We start from the raw sequence: 20,650 nt of genomic DNA on the forward strand, positions 1-20,650 counted from the left end.
GGATTGGCTCTCCAATGCTTAGTTCAGGTAAGTCTTTAGCAGACACATCGTATGACAGTTTGGCAATCTGTTTCCTCCGCTGCAGTTTTGCCGGGACACCTGTAACCACAGAAGGATCAAGTAATTTGTTGGCCACAGGCAATGAAGTCTTCAGTCTCCTAGACATCAAGCGCTGTGCAGGACTACTGTCCATGCCTTCAGATGGGGTGTTCCTCCAATGTAGAATGGCCTTCCACGGATCAGTACCATCAAACTTGGCCTTCTTACAAAGATTCTTCACTATCTTGACAGCCGATTCCGCTTTGACATTGGCTTGCGGGTTCCTCGGGGATGAGGTAACATGCTCAAACCCCAATCTGTAGAGAACCGTCTGAATTGCTCACATGCAAATTGAGGTCCATTATCCGAGATGACTCTATCCGGCTGGCCATAACGTGCAAACTGTGCTTTACAACGCTTGATGGTAGTATCAGCAGACAGGTCAGGAAGTCGCTCAATCTACCAAAATTCGGAATAGTGATCAACAATTAGTAGAAAATCCTGCCCAGCATAATTCAGTAAGTCCATGCTTACAATTTGCCAAGGCAGGGTGGGCAGCACATGCGACATCATAGGTCCTTTCTGTTGTGCCTGCACATATTCATTGCATGCCGAGCAACAGCTAACAAAGTCTCTAATCTCGTTCTGCATGTTGGGCCAGTATAGGGTATCACGTGCTTGCCTATAGCATGCTTCTCCTCCAATGTGACTGGCATGAATACGAGTCAGCATCTCCCATCTTAAAGATTTAGGAATGATGACCCTTGCCCCTTGTACAGTATACCATCTTGGATGGCGATTTCATCTGTGAAAGTCCAATATTCTCTCACAAGTAATGGGGCTTCCAACTTGGAATCAGGCCAACCGTTCAGGACAACATATTTAAGAGCCTACAAACTCTCATCGGTTTCAGTGTGCTGTTTTATCTGAAGCAATCGTTGGTCCGTGACGTATAAATAGTCTGAATGATTAATCTGTGACAGGACCTCCAGGTCCCGCTGAACATTACAAACTGTGTGTTGTGCATACTCAGGTGTACCACCTGCTGCTGTAGCTCTGCTAAGAGTGTCACTAATGTACATTTCAGGACCAGGATTATAGACAACATTTAGGCAATAGTTTTGTAACGTGACAACATGCTCTGTAGACGTTTGGGTGAACACAAAAGTGGTTTCTGGAAAATAGAAATCAGAGGTTTATGGTCAGTTTCTGCCGTGATCTCGTCGCGCCCATAGAGGTAGTGGTGAAAGCGCTGGCAGGCAAACACTATACTCAGACATTCCTCTTCTATTTGTGCGTAGTTTTGTTCGGTAGAGTCAGTGCCCTTGAAGTAAAAGCGATAGGCTGGCCAGCTTGCAATAGACAACACCCAAGTCCAGTTTTGCTTGCATCACTTTGAATAGTTACAGGTTTTGTAACGTCATAGTACTTCAGGACAGGTGTGTCCGTGACCAAGCGTTTGATGTCCTGCACTGCATTATCATGCTTAGGAAGCCAATGCCAAACAGCGTCCTTGTCCAGAAGCCTTCTCAATGGCTCACAGACCTCTGAGAGGTGCGGTAGGAATTTTGCTAGGTAGGTAACAAATCCAATGAAGCGCTGCAGGGATTTCACATTTGCTGGCTGCGGCATATCCAGTATGGCTCTGATTTTTTCTGGGTCAGCCTTCAAACCCTCCCAGGTTAGAATGTGTCCATGAAAGCGGACTTCTTTGACCTTGAATTGCAGCTTTTTCATGCCAAGTCTCAATTTTACCTGCCTACAACGATTCATCAGTTCCAGCAGTTTGCCATCATGATCTTGATCTGCTTCCTCATCTGTGTCCCCACAGCCAATCACAAGGATGTCATCAGCTATTGGTTCAATACCACCGAGTCCAGCCAATAGTTCATGTTGTTTATGTTGATACACGTCTGGTGCAACTGATACCCCAAAAGGCAGTTTGAGCCATCTTTTCCTGCCCCACGGAGTCCAGAAGGTTGTCATGTAACTACTTGCATCATCCAACTTACACTGTAAAAATGCATCCCGGGCATCAACAAGTGTGAACAGACGTGCCTTAGGCAGCTTGTACAAAACATCCTCGAGAGTTGGCATGATGTAGTGAGATCGTCTCAGTGCCATATTTAAGAATTTGGGATCTATGCAAATTCGTAGCTTATTTGGCTTCCTTACAATCACCATGTTACTTATCAGTCAGTTGGGTCAGTCACTGGTGCCAAGTGTCCATTGGCCTCATACTGGTCAAGCTGTGCCTTAACTGCCTGTTTTAATGCCACCGGCACATTGCGTGGTGCACATTGGACTGGAGGGACACTCACATCAAGGTGGAAATGAACTTCCCCTGGTACAGATTCTACTGGCCCAGTAAACACATCACTAAATTCCTTTATCAGCAGTTGTTTTGTCAAGGGCCCCTTGGATAGATTGTCCATCACATTGCACTCTGCAGGGACGGAGAAACGTCTCAGCCCTAGACGCTCACAGGATGAGCCAGACAACAGTGGCTTTTGGCTGCTTCCACAATTTCACACTCCAGCTTGTGTGTTAGTCCACGTATGGCACATTCTGTCTTGAAGAGCCCTAGAGATTTCATCATCGCACCGGAGTATAACTTTAATCTGGTGTCACTTGGCAGTAGACGTGCTTCTGGTGCTGACACCATTTTGTCTCTTAAGCACATTACATCCCACGTTGTTCCTGAATGGAGGTGACAGGATTGGGGCTTATTATTGACATGTAAAGTGACATTTCTTTCCTCTGGATTGCACAGCGCCCATCAATTCACTGCTGTCTATAACTTCAGTGGTGTGTGTGTGAGGGAGGTAGGTGATCTGTGTGGGGGGAGGTAGGTGATCTGTGTGGGGGAGGTAGGTGATCTGTGTGGGGGGAGGTAGGTGATCTGTGTGGGGAGGTAGGTGATCTGTGTGGGGGGAGGTAGGTGATCTGTGTGTGGGGAGGTAGGTGATCTGTGTGGGGGGAGGTAGGTGATCTGTGTGGGGGAGGTAGGTGATCTGTGTGGGGGAGGTAGGTGATCTGTGTGGGGGGAGGTAGGTGATCTGTGTGGGGGGAGGTAGGTGATCTGTGTGGGGGGAGGTAGGCCCATCACTGCTGTCTATAACTTCAGTGGTGTGTCTCTTCCTCATATGCGGATGTGTTCTCCACATTGTGTCATTTGCCTATTGATGGCCGTCGTTTACTTGACAAACAAACGTTAGTAAAATGGTTTGTTCTTCCACAAGACTTCCAAGACTCCCCATAAGCTGGACACGGCTCTTTAATTCTTTCATGCACAGTCCCACAGTATCTGCAAGCTGTAGGGTTGGCAGTATTTGTGCTCATCAGGGGGCGTTGCTGCAGTTTGTTCCTGTTGCCATGCTGCATTGCAGTGTTTATGCTGTCGGTCTGCTGTCTGTCCTGTTCCATAACTTTCAGACGTCTGTCAGTGAGCTCTGCTGTACGGCACGTCTCAATGGCTGTGTGTAGAGTGAACTCATGTTCTTTTAGGAGGCGCCTGCGTGTGCTCTCTCGCTAGCTATACCAACAACAATTGTGTCCCTTATCAATTGGTCTCTGAGTGCCATATTCACAAGTTGCTGCCTTTTCTCTCCAGTGTGTAACAAAGTGATCCAAAGATTGTCCCTCTTCTTGTTTGCAGCATCCAAACACATCCCTTTCATAAATGACATTTGTAGCAGGTATGAGATCATCTTCCAGTACATTTACAATGGCTGTAACATTGTGTTGCTGATCTGCTGTGAGGGTCACATGGTGTTTATACACATGCCTGCATTCACTGCCCATGACTCTTCTCAGAGTTGCTGCCGGCACTCCTGCACATTTCTCATTCCAGCCTGTAGCCAGACAATAATCTTCACATTCAGCTCTGAAAGATTCCCAATTGCTGCTCCAATCCCCACTCATTGTCATCCCCTCTGGGGGAGGTATGCCATTCATGGCAGCCATATTGTCAGGAAGCCTCTGAGCTATCAAATCTCAGACAATCCTCAGTCTCAGGCTGTAGTTCACAAACCTGTGTTTCCCAAAGCTGCTGCGCTCCAAACAAGAGGCTCAGTCCTGATTCCAGTCACTTCTGACACCATGTTTCATGTACAGGAATGAAGACAACACAAGCTGCTGGTGTGAGGAATCATGTTGTACAACAGAACTGCATCCAGGTCAGCATAGAACAGGAAGCAGGAAGTAGAAGGCCATGCAATATTCCCGGATACAAGTCGGGTCACAGGATTTGTACAATGACTCTATAACAGTTTCCATCTTGTTGTATCATGAATGTAGTATGGAAGATGAGTCCTATGTACTAGGAATGGTCATTGGAAGGACAGAATAGGAGCCACATGATTGGCTGGCCAACCCCGTGACAGTATAGACTAGTGGGTGACATTGATTGAGATCTGCCCGCTGTGTGTATACAATCACCCGGCTAATGTCTAATATCAGGGGACAAAATGTGCCAGCATTCATATCAGACTAAGGGAAAATGGCCGCCGGAGGAGGGACAGGAGGGCTACAACAAAATGGAGGAGGGAGATCTAATCCACTGTAATGTAAAAACACTATATTAGACCAAGGGAAAATGGCTGCCAAATAAGGGACAGACAGGCTACAACTTAATGGCGCCTGATTAGTCTATTAAGGATTATTACTTTATATATAGGCAGCTGTACGTCCGATGGCCAACTCCAGAGGAAGTCACGTGATGTGATGTAACCTGTAGAGTGGGACAATGACGTCAAGCTGCTAAATAGGAAGTTTACGAGCCGCCATCATCTTTTGTTTTTCAGGTTTTTTCCCTGTTGTTTTATACTATTCTGCTTTTTCACCATCTACTGTCTGCTCTCCATACTGCACCCTCTGTATAAATCTGTCTGGAGTCACTTCCTGTCTGGAGTCTTTTCCTGTTTGTGTCACTTCCTGTCTGGAGTCACTTCCTGTCCCTGGAACACTTTCTTCCTCTCAGCCATTTTAGATCTGCTTCGGCAACAGAATCGGTCTCCATCCTGAACACACGGCCACCATAGGGCCAGCATGGGATCTTCTCCATGTCAGAGCACACGGGTAAGTCAGGTGGATCTCCTATTCCTGGTCCCGGCTCCTGTCCCTGCTATAGACGGACCAATCATCTCTGACCGAACCTTCCTCCTCGTCATCGATGATCTGGGTGTATTATTATTATTTATTCCAGGTACTTATATAGCGCCATCAGTTTGCATCTATATTGTACATTCCCATCAGTCCCCGCCCCCGAGGAGCGTACAATCTAAGGGCCCTAACTCCCATTCATACATACACATACTAGGGACAACTTAGACCGGAGACAATTCACCTCCCAGCATGTCTTTGTAGTGTAGGAGGAAACCGGAGTACCCGGAGGAAATCAACACAGCCACACGGAGAACATGCAAACTCCAGGCAGGTGGTGCCATGGTTGGAATTTGAACCAACAACCCGAGTACTGCCAGGAGGAAGTGCTAACCACTCAGCCACTGTGCTGCCCCGTGCTGTATATATCTCAGCATCTACTTCTCAGTGTTGGTTTCCTCCTCATTGCCGGCCATTAAATGGGCCTCAGAATGGCTCCGGTATTCCCTCCTAGGAAGGACATTCAGGCCGATCTCCCACCATGTTCCTCTGATGTGTCCGAGACAGAATAACAGGAGAGACACCAGGAGAACCCGCTGGGACCTGACACTCCGAGAACCAGAGTTATGGTGGAGTATAGACCCTTCCTGAGATACTCCTCCCTGGGAACGTCATACCTCCGTACTCCTCTCCTGTACATACCCATCACTGTCATACCTCCGTACTCCTCTCCTGTACATACCGATCACTGTCATACCACCGTACTCCTCTCCTGTACGTACCCATCACTGTCATACCTCCGTACTCCTCTCCTGTACACACCGATCACTGTCATACCTCCGTACTCCTCTCCTGTACATACCCATCACTGTCATACCTCCGTACTCCTCTCCTGTACGTACCCATCAATGTCATACCTCCGTACTCCTCTCCTGTACGTACCCATCACTGTCATACCTCCGTACTCCTCTCCTGTACGTACCGATCACTGTCATACCTCCGTACTCCTCTCCTGTACGTACCGATCACTGTCATACCTCCGTACTCCTCTCCTGTACGTACCCATCACTGTCATACCTCCGTACTCCTCTCCTGTACGTACCCATCACTGTCATACCTCCGTACTCCTCTCCTGTACATACCGATCACTGTCATACCTCTACACTCCTCTCCTGTACATACCCATCACTGTCATACCTCCGTACTCCTCTCCTGTACGTACCCATCACTGTCATACCACCTTACTCCTCTCCTGTACGTACCCATCACTGTCATACCTCCGTACTCCTCTCTTGTACGTACCCATCACTGTCATACCCTCCGTACTCCTCTCCTGTACGTACCCATCACTGTCATACCTCCGTACTCCTCTCCTGTACGTACCCATCACTGTCATACCTCCGTACTCCTCTCCTGTACGTACCCATCACTGTCATACCTCCGTACTCCTCTCCTGTACGTACCCATCACTGTCATACCTCCGTACTCCTCTCCTGTACGTACCCATCACTGTCATACCTCCGTACTCCTCTCCTGTACGTACCCATCACTGTCATACCTCCGTACTCCTCTCCTGTACGTACCCATCACTGTCATACCTCCGTACTCCTCTCCTGTACGTACCCATCACTGTCATACCACCGTACTCCTCTCCTGTACGTACCCATCACTGTCATACCTCCGTACTCCTCTCCTGTACGTACCCATCACTGTCATACCCTCCGTACTCCTCTCCTGTACGTACCCATCACTGTCATACCCTCCGTACTCCTCTCCTGTACGTACCCATCACTGTCATACCCTCCGTACTCCTCTCCTGTACGTACCCATCACTGTCATACCTCCGTACTCCTCTCCTGTACGTACCCATCACTGTCATACCTCCGTACTCCTCTCCTGTACGTACCCATCACTGTCATACCTCCGTACTCCTCTCCTGTACGTACCCATCACTGTCATACCTCCGTACTCCTCTCCTGTACGTACCCATCACTGTCATACCTCCGTACTCCTCTCCTGTACGTACCCATCACTGTCATACCTCCGTACTCCTCTCCTGTACGTACCCATCACTGTCATACCTCCGTACTCCTCTCCTGTACGTACCCATCACTGTCATACCTCCGTACTCCTCTCCTGTACGTACCCATCACTGTCATACCTCCGTACTCCTCTCCTGTACGTACCCATCACTGTCATACCTCCGTACTCCTCTCCTGTACGTACCCATCACTGTCATACCTCCGTACTCCTCTCCTGTACGTACCCATCACTGTCATACCTCCGTACTCCTCTCCTGTACGTACCCATCACTGTCATACCTCCGTACTCCTCTCCTGTACGTACCCATCACTGTCATACCTCCGTACTCCTCTCCTGTACGTACCCATCACTGTCATACCTCCGTACTCCTCTCCTGTACGTACCCATCACTGTCATACCTCCGTACTCCTCTCCTGTACGTACCCATCACTGTCATACCTCCGTACTCCTCTCCTGTACGTACCCATCACTGTCATACCTCCGTACTCCTCTCCTGTACGTACCCATCACTGTCATACCTCCGTACTCCTCTCCTGTACGTACCCATCACTGTCATACCTCCGTACTCCTCTCCTGTACGTACCCATCACTGTCATACCTCCGTACTCCTCTCCTGTACGTACCCATCACTGTCATACCTCCGTACTCCTCTCCTGTACGTACCCATCACTGTCATACCCCCCTACTCCTCTCCTGTACATACATATCACTGTCATACCTCCGTACTCCTCTCCTGTACGTACCCATCACTGTCATACCTCCGTACTCCTCTCCTGTACGTACCCATCACTGTCATACCTCCGTACTCCTCTCCTGTACGTACCCATCACTGTCATACCCTCCGTACTCCTCTCCTGTACGTACCCATCACTGTCATACCCTCCGTACTCCTCTCCTGTACGTACCCATCACTGTCATACCTCCGTACTCCTCTCCTGTACGTACCCATCACTGTCATACCTCCGTACTCCTCTCCTGTACGTACCCATCACTGTCATACCTCCGTACTCCTCTCCTGTACGTACCCATCACTGTCATACCTCCGTACTCCTCTCCTGTACGTACCCATCACTGTCATACCTCCGTACTCCTCTCCTGTACGTACCCATCACTGTCATACCTCCGTACTCCTCTCCTGTACGTACCCATCACTGTCATACCTCCGTACTCCTCTCCTGTACGTACCCATCACTGTCATACCTCCGTACTCCTCTCCTGTACGTACCCATCACTGTCATACCTCCGTACTCCTCTCCTGTACGTACCCATCACTGTCATACCTCCGTACTCCTCTCCTGTACGTACCCATCACTGTCATACCTCCGTACTCCTCTCCTGTACGTACCCATCACTGTCATACCTCCGTACTCCTCTCCTGTACGTACCCATCACTGTCATACCTCCGTACTCCTCTCCTGTACGTACCCATCACTGTCATACCTCCGTACTCCTCTCCTGTACGTACCCATCACTGTCATACCTCCGTACTCCTCTCCTGTACGTACCCATCACTGTCGTACCCCCCTACTCCTCTCCTGTACGTACCCATCACTGTCGTACCCCCCTACTCCTCTCTTGTACATACATATCACTGTCATACCTCCGTACTCCTCTCCTGTACATACTACCCACCGTCATACCCCCCGCACTCCTCTCCTGTACATACTACCCACCATCTTATCATCTGCAGCTTCTCTCTTACATTTACTACCTGCAGTTATGCTCTTCTTCTTAAATTGGGGAATAACTCGATGACTTACATACTTTTCAGACCTTGTGAAATATTCTTGGCTGTTCTGAAAATAATACACTTTAATTTGTATTTCATGATAAATCCTGCCTCATCTCTGCCTCTCTACCTGCAGCCTAACAATGAGGCGTGCATGCAGCCACTGATCTATTTCTGGCTTTTGTCTCTCAGACATTCTAATGTTCATTTCTCCAAACGTCCTCCAGGACATCCTTCCTGAGACAGAGCTCCTCCCTCTGGGACAGGAAACACGTAAGCACAGTACTATAAAAGGCGGACCACCAGACCTCCCTCCTGAGTTTTTAGTGTTTCCTCTGCAAGGATGGGTGCAGTCATCAAGGAACTGATTGTCTGGAAGTCCTGGGCCCTAGAGTTTGCTGGTGGCTCCTGGTCTGGCTTACTTCCTCATGCCCGACGCGATCCCTTCAGGGGAAGTGGGGCTGCTCTCCTGATGTCCTTCCATGCCTCAGTGGATGATAACCATCATCGGGGGTGTCCTGAGGGGTCCAGGACCTTTGATGCCTGTCGTTGTCCTTCCCGAGGGGGGGGGGCTCCAGCATCCGATGCACAATGGGGCAGAGTGACTGCCAAGCAGGCGTGCAAGTACCCGTAACTTCTGGGTGCTGTTCAGGAACCGGAAGTTACGGCTGCGGTGACGTCATTGAAGGCGCCGGAGACTCGTGGTTCCAGTCTCCATATTAGCACTGCAGCCAGTCTGGAGTACAGACCCAGCAGAGCCTGTGGCTCCACACCAAGAGGGATGGATGGAAGGCGCTGGCACTTCTCAGGCATACCCTGGTCCTTCAAGCACTGGCTCCTCTAAGTTAAGCTTGGGGACTCTGATCCCTCTTGCTGACCCTGGTGGGCACACTACCTTTTCTTGCTCCCCCAGCACAGTGGTTTTGTATGAGGGGCCCTGTGCTGATTATTTTCTGTATTGTGTCTTTTCTTGCTCATTGTAGGTTAAAGTCCAGGACAAGGTGCAGAGTCAGATCCCCAAGAAGAAGTGTGCAGTTTGTGCAGCTAAATTGGGTTCAGCTTGGGAAAAACCCTTATGCTGCAATTGTGTGGCTAGCCTAATTAAGGATAAGTCATTTACAGCCTGCCATAAAGTGCTCACCTCCATTAAGGATGACATGTTGTCTACATTTCAACTCTTTTATTGTTATTATTATTATTATTATTATACCGTATTTATAAAGTGCCAACAGTTCGCTCAGTGCTGTACATTACAATGGAAGACAATACATGAGACAGTACAATAACAATACAATGTGATACACGAGGGGTTCGAGGGCCCTGCTCCTTGGAGCTTTCAATCTAGGAGGGAGGGGATAGTAGTATGGGAGGAAAAGCTGTGGGTTGGAGTGGTAGGAGGAGTGGAGGAGATCGGCAGTTAGCAGAGGGTGGGGTAGGCTTCCCTGAAGAGGTGGGTTTTTAGGGTGCGCCTAAACTAGAGGAGAGTGGGTGATAGTCTGATGGCCTGGAGGCGAGCATGGGAGGAGGAGATCAGGGAACGAGAGAGAAGGAGGTCTTGTGAGGAGCGAAACATATCTTTTCGGTGGTAGATGGATATTAGGTTGGTGATGTAGTTTTGGGCAGAGCTATTGAGAGGTTTGTATGTCAGTGTTAGCATTTTGAATTTGGGCAATCGGAAGCCAGTGGAGGGATTGGCAGAGGGGGGTGGCGGAGATGGATCGGTTGGAAAGGTGGATGAGTCTGGCTGCCGTATTCAGGATCGACTGAAGTGGGGATAGCCTGTTAAGAGGCAGGCCAGTGAGGAGGGAGTTGCAGTAGTCGAGTCGTGATATGATGTCTTGGAAATTCGCTTTAACGAATTTCTCCTTACCGTGAGTACTCGCAGTTGGATGCGCAGAAATCCCCCATAAAGCTGTGCGAATCTCGCTTACCACGACTGCAGCCAAACTACACGATTCCTGCCCATCCAAATACTTTGGTCCTGTTGAATTTGTGGGTGATTGGAGCTCCGCTACCCTAGAATGATCACACGACACTCTAAGGCTGGTTGCAACTCACATAAGGGCCGGCTTTAGGCTCAGCTCTCTGTTTTTATTAAGAATACACACATGCCCCCCACATGAATAAAGTCAATCCCTCCCACCGAACAATACAATGGGGATTGCTTATACAGAGGATGTACATTCCAATTGGAGCATAGCCTTTGCTATTATCTATCACTGGTCCTCCCCCATGAACCTTCTGAGGTCAGCAGACTTCCTCCCCTTCCCCCCTATGAGCCATCTGAGGTCATATTTCCTGTCCTACTATCTTCTATTGGTATGTACATTCTCTGTACAAGCACTCTCTAAAAATATCAGTCTGTACCTGGATGGGCCCGATACGATCTTTATTAAAACACATCCATCCCAGATACAGTTTCAAGTTGGTAATGGGTTGTAAGATATGCATAAGCCTACACGTGGAGTTCACACCGCTTGCGCATTGCGTTATGAAGCCCACGTGCTACCATGCTGCTGATATGTGGATACAGGCCCACGGTCTACTGACAGCGGCATTCGCATGGAATGCCGTGGTGGTATACACGCCGGTCTATAAGCGCAGATCTGCCATCTCATCCATTACCAAGCCGAGTACTGTAATACATACATTGTACATGCGCATGGCCCAATTGCAGCCTTCAGAGCTTTAATTAAGCCACACGAGAGACATATGAATAACACGAATACATGACACATTTAAAGTTCGACCAACAATACAAAATTTCCATGACATTCCCTCCTGTTTTATCATATTCTCCTCGTGTCCCTTCTTGATCTTCTTCAGCTTGATGGGTGTAGTCTCAAACTTCAAAGAGTTCCTGTAGTTGTCCCTGAGAATAAAGCTCCACGGGGTACCTGAAACAACAAGACCCGACGCAGACTCGACGCAAACAGGCTTGATTGAAGCGATGATCCTCAAGAGCGTTGGAACCTTCACTACAGGAAGGCTCTTGCAAAAACCACAAACAGACTTGTGGTATGAATAAAGCTTGTGATCCCACGGTGGTCTGGGGAGATCCAGCAATAGATTCTCAAATTGCCCCTGCAGACGGGGCCACACAAGGCTGGTCTCGACCCAGACAGTTTTCCAAATCGCAGACACAAACAATGATGAGGCTTGAAGCTTGCTTGAAGGTCTTGGAGAATGTGGTCTTCAGAGAGATAAATTAGAGGGAAGCCAGGACGTAATCTGTAGAGAAGGTGGATGGTTGGTGAGGTCTTCCTCCGATCAGTGGTTGGAGTGGGATCCCAGGAGCGGGCATGGAGATGTGGTCGTCTGCCCGAGCTTGGTTTACACGGTCGATGAGGCAACAGGAACATCTCACCGCGGCATATAAAAGGCAGATGAAAAAGAGAAGCATCAGGATATACACTCCCACTTCCTTCAACCAAGATCCGATGGAGAACAGGAAATCTCCCAATCCTCCCAAACCCTTGAACGGATTCCAACCCTCACTAGCTATAGCTCTAGCTTTTCCCTGTAGTTCACTAACTTTGTCCATATGGGCCTGGACCTTGTCATCGGTGTCTTCTATCCAAGTACAACAATCCTCTCCGATGAACTCACAGAACCCCCCTTTGGCGGCTAAAAGATAATCAAGGGCCATCTTCTCCTGAAGCACTAAAATTCCCATCTTCCGTTGTTCTTGGGCAATTTCTCTGACAGCCTCTACGGTCTCGTTAAACATACTATCCACGATGACAGAAAAATTGTTCAGGCGCTTCATAAGTTCTATTCCCCATCCTGTCCATGAGGGGAACCAAGCCCATGCCTGGTCGCCCTCAGAGAACAGTTCCCTGCGAACTCTCCCTGCCATCCTTACCTTCTTGTGGACCATCAACTCTTCATGGTCCATCACTACATAGGATGCGGGGACTAGCTTTATGAGGGCACACGAACCTTTCGCGTTCTGGGGAAATGTTCTATAGGCTGCCGAACCACACAGAAAATAGTATGGACCTGTCAGAGCAGAGCAGGAAGAGTTCCTCGTTCGGCCTCTGGTACTGAGCAACAGTTGCACAGACTGGGGGATTGCTCCCTCAGTCTGCACATCACATCCGTCCTTCCAACACACGTGGTCTGGTCGGTCAGTGTGGTTACTCAGAAAGGAAGTCTGGTTAGTCAGATTGACAGTTATACCTCCCTCGCAGGTGGTAATCCCAACAAACTTGTTACCTGTGCCAAAGCTGATGTTAAAGCACACCTGAGGGCTGCCTAGCTGCCCAGTTACCCATAATGGACTGGTGAGGGCCCTACAGGAGCTAGAGCTAATATTGGTGCTGAAACTGATGTTACCTGCTAAAAATGTGTCATTAAGTTCTACCGACAAATGTCTACGTGGGGGCTGACCAGGGGTCCCTTGCTTTTTCATGCCGACGCGGATGTCATATAGGGCATGAACAGCGGCCATTGCGGACATGTGATGACTGGGTGGGGGCTTTGAGCATACCCAACAGTTGGTTTTGTTGGCGGTTCTGGCTAAACGCAGGTGCATTTTAAATAAAAGGTTGGGGTATCTGCCGTCTTTTCCTCCGTTCACACACATGTATGACATACAAACAAAAAGAAAAAGGAAAATGACACCCCTCATTCTCTGGTGTAGCTGAAAAGCTTCTTGCAGTGGCTTGCGTGCACCCAGTTGTCTCGTCCCTCGAGTTTGAGTGAGGTAGGTGTCGTCAGCTGGACTTGGTATGGTCCGGTGAACCGTGGCTCGAGTCCGGTTCTTTGATGTTTCTTTAGGACGACCCAATCACCGCTACTCTCGGGGTGATATGGGGTGTGTCGCCGCTGACTCCAGTTCCACCAAAGAAATGCAGTCGTGTCCTTTGGAAGAGAGATTAGTAGTGGACAAAGAAGACATGTTAGCAGAAGAGGTGTTAGTATTGTTAGTCGTGTTGCAAAATTCAGCACTGTCATTGCTGTCCTCCCCCCCCTTCTCATCTTCCGACACAGGAAGAAGAGAAGCTGGGTTAAGAATAGTGCATCGTTTGATAGTGAGGTTAGTAGGGGTTAGGAGGGTTTTCCCCTGAGAGGGGTACCTTGCCTTGGATGTCCTGTTTTCGCAGGACCGTTCTTGCTGCACTGGTGTCGGTGAGGCAAGGGAGGGGATATTTTAATTCCTCTAGAAAAAGATGGATCTGGGCCGACACCGATTTGTCAACTTCCTATGAGAATTCATAGGAGTTACTTACCATGGTGGTCATAGGGGCGGAGGACTCATCAGGAATGAACTGCCACCGACCTTTAGGTAATTGGGGACAGCTCCTCCTCATGTGCCCCGTTTGGTGGCACTGGAAGCACCTGGGTGGGGGCCTATTCTTCCTGTGACCCAGATCCCTTGGTTTTTCGTGTGGGGTCTGGGACATAAGAACTTTGGCCTTGTCTTGTTTTCTTCTATCCATTTCCCTCTCTATTGCCGCAAGAGTGGAAAGGATAGCAGGGATAGACATCTCATTATATTCGGGTCGGGCCAGAACCAGCCTTTCCCGAATTTTAATATTGATGCCTTCCAAAAATTTGGCCCGCAACAGAATGTGCGTCGCGGTCACCTTTACCCCTTCAGTTGGAGCATCAGGTCCAACTTCCAGATCCGCATCCAGTGCCGCCTGCTTGAGACGGCGCCAGAAGCAGGCGCTTTCCTCATTAGGACCCTGGGTGAGCTTCATCATGTCCGTAGTAGAGGTAGCACCATACATTTCTGGAAGCTTTGCCTTTAGCTGTGTACAGAACTCTTTGCCCCCTGAAGTCATCTCCTCATGCGTGGTTATAGAGCACCCTGCAATCACTGTACTGGCCACTTCCATGCCCACCTTTGCCCGTAGGATCTGTGCACAATCTGACCCGCTCATACCATAGCTGAACTGGTTTTGTCCAAACATTCGAGCAAATCCTCTCGGATTGACTCGATAGTCCGGGAGCTCAGCCAGAATAGTGCGGATCTCTGCCGGGGTGAAGGGGACATGCCAAACTACCCGTTCCCCTAAAGTCCGTTCCCCCCGTGCATTGGGAGGACCTTCAAATTGCTGCACCCTGACTGGATAGGCCTCGGTCCGGGAAGAGTGCAAGGGCTGACCCAGCATCATCGGTGGGCTTAGATTAACCACCTCGCTTACTGCACCTTCAGGTTTGAGGTCCCTCAGATCAGGGTATAGCTGGGGGGCAGGGGTCTGATCAGTGGTTCGTAGCGCTTTGATGCAATCCGCCCTGTTTTTTAACCGGGTGTCTATTCCCCTTGATTCACAGATAGTCTGCAAATCGGTTGTTGAGTAGGCTTCATAGTTGGAAACAGAAGGAGCTGGGGTGAAGCAGGGAGAAGGGAGAGGTAGAGGCAGAGGCTGAGGCATAGATACAGAAGACACAGAAGGTATGTCAAGAGTGACGTCACTAACAGAAGAGACAGGTGCAGTTATACTTATCTCAGCCACTGTTGGTTGTTGGGGAACCCCAGCAGACCCTGATCCTGCCTGCCTTAGTAGAGTCAGCCCTGAAAGAGCTTCCTCCACCTCTGACACTGGATCCTCCTGTTTTATTCCCTCTGGAGGCCAGGTATACATCACCTGGTTCTTCCGGACAGACACCAGTTTATGTATGCCTTGCTTCCCTAATCGGATTGACCTGTGAAGCCATAGCTGTGCGATCTCTAGTTCTGACGCCTGCATCCGTGGTCCAAATTCAGAGATGAATTTTTCCCACCTCCATGCGTCAAATGTACCTTCCCGGGGAATTTCCCATCTGGTACCCTTCGACCATTTATTCCACCTTTTGAGGGGTTCTGTAGACTTCCCCCCCAAACTCACCTTCATCAGTTGTGCAGCTGTCCTTACCCTGAAGAGGGCTGGTTCCCCCTCTCTCTTCATGGACTGACTACTGCCCATCGTGACTAGTCACTGGTATATATCCCGCGTCCGGGTACCTGTTTACCCCCTGGAGCACTCGGTGGGATCCTACCGAGAGGCCTGATTCCACCACTTTCCCAGCACAGCGTAATTTATGTGATACTTATCGATCACCCGAAGCGCATCAAGTGGCGGTCAGACTGAGAGCACACCTCCCACTCCCACAGCGCAATTTGTGTGATCCTGACCACCCGAAGTGTTTGTGGTAACCAGGCTAAGTGTTATACTTCCCTGGACCGCCCACTCGCACAGCGTAATTTATGTGGCTCTCATCACCCACTGTGTTTGGCAGGCCACACCGCACAATGATGAAAGTGGCTTTTCTCTCCCTGCACACAGTAGCTAACACAAGTCAAAACAAAAAGAGGGGTTCTTGGATGTTACTTAGGGGTCACTGGTTGGGCAGAAACCTGCTAACTGACCTTTAGGAAATTTGTGTAAAGAAAAAAACTTTCCTAATACACACAGAAAAAAAAAAAAAACTCTTTTCAACCTGAAAAACTGTTAAAAAGGACAAAGTGGATCCTTATGAAAAACACGGGACGTTTCACAGTAAAACAATTACACAGAGGTAAATCGAAAAACTGCGCCAAAAGTAACCTTGTTGCTGACGCAAAAATCACTCCTATCAGCACCGCTAAACGATCCACGTTATACACGCAATCTTTACTGCAACCACCTAGAACCGTTTACACAAAAAGTCTGCTGGACGTGAAACACGCGACACAGCAGCTTAAAACAAACCCGCTTTACAATAAGGAACTACTTTTAACAGGAAAAACACAAGAAAAACATAATCACTATACAAGAAATCTATGTGCAAAAACCCAGACTACACCGCGCTCATTAAATGTGGAACACGTGAAGGGAAAACTCACTTAACACACTTTAAATTGGCTGGCAATACGCAAATTTAAAGCTAAAAGCAAACAAATGAAACTGTAAAAAATTTGGATTAAAAACACAATATGGGTCAAATGCATATAGGAAACTTCATGCACATTGCATAGAGATTACTGCACATATGGTAGCCAACAAAATGGCCACCAACAGGGAAAGCACATGGTCATTAACAAAATGGCCACCAAACAAAAGGAGTCCATGTGGTTTAGTCAAGAAGATGACCCCCCACAGAGGAGCACATGGCAGATACTAGAATGACCCCCCACAGAGGAGCACATGGTAACACTAGAATGACCCCCCACAGAGGAGCACATGGTAACACTAGAATGGCCCCCCACAGGGAAGCACACGGCAGCCTCTAGCCTCAAAATTGCCTCTTACATAAAACAGACTTTTGAACAGAACATACGCTGGACAATTACACAACAATATGAAGTACACATACAACACAATTTGGGCACAATCACAGAACGGACATAAAACACCAACATATCACACTAACATGCACATGTAACAGAAAGGACCCCCTGCTGCATGCTTGCTGGGAGCAGTAGTTCCACAAAACATTGTACACAGATCTTACAACAGTTAACAATTAACCTAAGCCTTTCAGCACTGTAATAATTACCTCACGTGGAGGGGGGTAAAGCAATCACCACAGTACCTACAGCCCACAAATACTTACCTAACACTATGCAACAACTTTTACCCACTAAAACATATACCCGTTTAATTTTTGGTTGGAAGATTTTTAAACTTGACCAAATCCAGCCAACCAAACCCACCCCTCTGCTGCTCTCCGCAGAGACAAACCCTCGTCTTTCACCCACAAATCAAGAGTTTAGGACAAAAAACAAGGTCCTTGTTAAGCGGTATTTCTTGTTAGCTAACAGAGAGCGAAATCAGCCACACGAACACGCAAAAAGCGATCCTCTTAATGGCAGAGAGACCTGAAATGTGCCGGCATACTTTTTGCTAGTTCATGATGGCTCATTCCCCCCTCGTTCTTGGTTAGCTACGCAAGAATACGCGTTAGTATCCACCAGGCTCGCCAAACTGTCTTGGAAATTCGCTTTAACGAATTTCTCCTTACCGTGAGTACTCGCAGTTGGATGCGCAGAAATCCCCCATAAAGCTGTGCGAATCTCGCTTACCACGACTGCAGCCAAACTACACGATTCCTGCCCATCCAAATACTTTGGTCCTGTTGAATTTGTGGGTGATTGGAGCTCCGCTACCCTAGAATGATCACACGACACTCTAAGGCTGGTTGCAACTCACATAAGGGCCGGCTTTAGGCTCAGCTCTCTGTTTTTATTAAGAATACACACATGCCCCCCACATGAATAAAGTCAATCCCTCCCACCGAACAATACAATGGGGATTGCTTATACAGAGGATGTACATTCCAATTGGAGCATAGCCTTTGCTATTATCTATCACTGGTCCTCCCCCATGAACCTTCTGAGGTCAGCAGACTTCCTCCCCTTCCCCCCTATGAGCCATCTGAGGTCATATTTCCTGTCCTACTATCTTCTATTGGTATGTACATTCTCTGTACAAGCACTCTCTAAAAATATCAGTCTGTACCTGGATGGGCCCGATACGATCTTTATTAAAACACATCCATCCCAGATACAGTTTCAAGTTGGTAATGGGTTGTAAGATATGCATAAGCCTACACGTGGAGTTCACACCGCTTGCGCATTGCGTTATGAAGCCCACGTGCTACCATGCTGCTGATATGTGGATACAGGCCCACGGTCTACTGACAGCGGCATTCGCATGGAATGCCGTGGTGGTATACACGCCGGTCTATAAGCGCAGATCTGCCATCTCATCCATTACCAAGCCGAGTACTGTAATACATACATTGTACATGCGCATGGCCCAATTGCAGCCTTCAGAGCTTTAATTAAGCCACACGAGAGACATATGAATAACACGAATACATGACACATTTAAAGTTCGACCAACAATACAAAATTTCCATGACAATGATGAGGGAGTGGATGAGCTGTTTAGTGGTTTGCTGGGGTTAGGAACGAGCGGATTTTGGTGATGTTGCGGAGGATGAACCTGCATGAGTTTGTTAGCAATTGGACTTGGGGCTGGAAGGACAGATTGGAGTCTAGTATGACACCAAGTACTCTGGCCTGCGGGGTGGGCCTGATAGTGGCATTGTTGGACGTGATGGAGAAGTCAGTGGGGGGGTGTGTGCGGGCTGGGGGGAGACTAGGAGCTCGGTTTTGGAGAGGTTCAGTTTAAGGAAGTGGAGTGACATCCAATCTGATAAGTTGTTCAGTAGGCTGGTGATTCGGGCGGAGACTGAAGGGGTGAGGCGAGGGGTCGAGAGATAGATTTGCGTGTTGTCGGCATAGAGGTGGTAGTTGAAGCCGTGTGAGTGGCCAGTTGGCCAAGGGAGGAGGTGTAGATGGAGAAGAGGGGGGGAGGTGGTAGTGTATCCTTTAGATCCATATTGGAAAAATGCAGTCGCCACTGGGTCCTTGGACCCAATCGGTGGGTTTGTCGTTAGCAGATGCATTAAGAGGGAAGGAGGACCCGGAGGAGGATCCTAGGTCTCTTGCTTCCTCACGGTTAGATTCAGGCTCATAAGAGGAGGACGGTGAAGTTTGCTCCTCCAGAGGTTCCAGGAACAAATTGCCCCTGGAAGATGTGGACGACCTCCTTAAAGTTATCTACAAAACCTTAGAAATCGAGGAGGAGGATGTTTGCCTATGTAAGCATGACCTCATGTATCAAGGTTTGCATGCTAGAAAGACTAGGGTCTTTCTAGTCCATAGTTCCCTGGTTGATACCATTAAGCAGGAATGGGAAAGCCCTGACAGGAAACCCTTTTTCTCAAGTAACCTTGAAACAAGGTTTTCTTTTTAGGATAACAGGTCCCAGCAATGGAACAAGGTTCAGAAATTAGACACCCCCTTATCTAAAGTCTCTAAAAGGATAGACTTAGCATTTGAAGATATGGGGGCCATGAAGGACCCTATGTATAAGAGGGATGAAGTCTTACTCCGCAGGGCCTGGGATTCCACTTCCATCAGCTTTAGGCCAGCTTTATCGTCTACCGGTGTCACCAGAAATCTGGAATGCTGGCTTACCTAGTTAGTCGCATCTTTTGGCAGGAACCTTCAGGCAGCAAATTCTGAAATATAGGGCAGCACAGTGGCTAAATGGTTAGCACTTCCACCTGGCAGTACTCGGGTTGTTGGTTCGAATTCCAGCCACGGCACCACCTGCTTGGAGTTTGCATGTTCTCCCTGTGCCTGCATGGGTTTCCTCTGGGTACTCCGGTTTCCTCCCACACTCCAAAGACATGCTGGTAGGTTAATTGGCTGATTTCAAAATTGTCCCTAGTATGTGTATGTATGAATGTGAGTTAGGGACCTTAGATTGTACACCCCTTGAGGGTTAGGGACTGATGTGAATGTACAATATATATGTAAAGCGCGGCGTAAACTGACAGCACTATATAAGTACCTGAAATAAATAAATAATTTCCTTTGCTGTTTAAAGCAGTTGATTTCCTTGTGGATGCCTCGGCCAAATCAGTTAAGCTAGCGGCTTGAACCTCTGCCCTAGTGAATTCAGCTAAAAGGGCATTTTGGTTAAAAACCTGGGCAGGGAACTCCGCATTCAAACTGCACCTTTGTGCCTTACCCTTTATTGGTGATAATCTTTTTGGTCCAGGTCTAGAGGAGGCTCTGGAATGTACAGCCCATAACAAGAGGACATTCCCAGAGTAAGAAAAGGTTTTACTCTAGTAGGGTTTTTATTTCCACCTTATTTCTATGGCTTCTTCTAGAAATAGAGAGCGGTGGAAACAAATTCAGAAACTTACCCGAGAATTAGAATCACATTATAGGGCTCATGATGC

General features: G+C 48.4%; 2 protein-coding genes across 2 annotated transcripts in view; one reads left to right on the forward strand and one right to left on the reverse strand.

The window, feature by feature from the left end:
• The window catches only part of LOC149449078 (endogenous murine leukemia virus Env polyprotein from Emv-2 locus-like), a 100,610-nt gene that overhangs the window by 13,636 nt on the left and 66,324 nt on the right, over positions 1–20,650 (reverse strand). The window contains exon 2 of the mRNA XM_089693837.1: positions 12,141–13,780. Within this exon, the coding sequence (XP_089549963.1) occupies positions 12,141–13,547 (1,407 nt within the window). The 5' untranslated portion in view covers positions 13,548–13,780. The remainder of the gene's footprint in view (positions 1–12,140; positions 13,781–20,650) is intronic.
• The window catches only part of LOC149449079 (uncharacterized), a 34,117-nt gene continuing 18,436 nt past the window's right edge, over positions 4,970–20,650 (forward strand). Inside the window, exon 1 of the mRNA XM_089693849.1 lies at positions 4,970–5,118. The gene's annotated coding sequence lies outside the window, so the exon portion shown is untranslated. The remainder of the gene's footprint in view (positions 5,119–20,650) is intronic.

The sequence above is a fragment of the Staurois parvus genome, unplaced genomic scaffold (assembly GCF_062004578.1).
Source record: "Staurois parvus isolate SC_StPar_1 unplaced genomic scaffold, SC_StPar_1.0 ptg000637l, whole genome shotgun sequence".
NCBI classification, from domain to species: Eukaryota; Metazoa; Chordata; class Amphibia; order Anura; family Ranidae; genus Staurois; species Staurois parvus.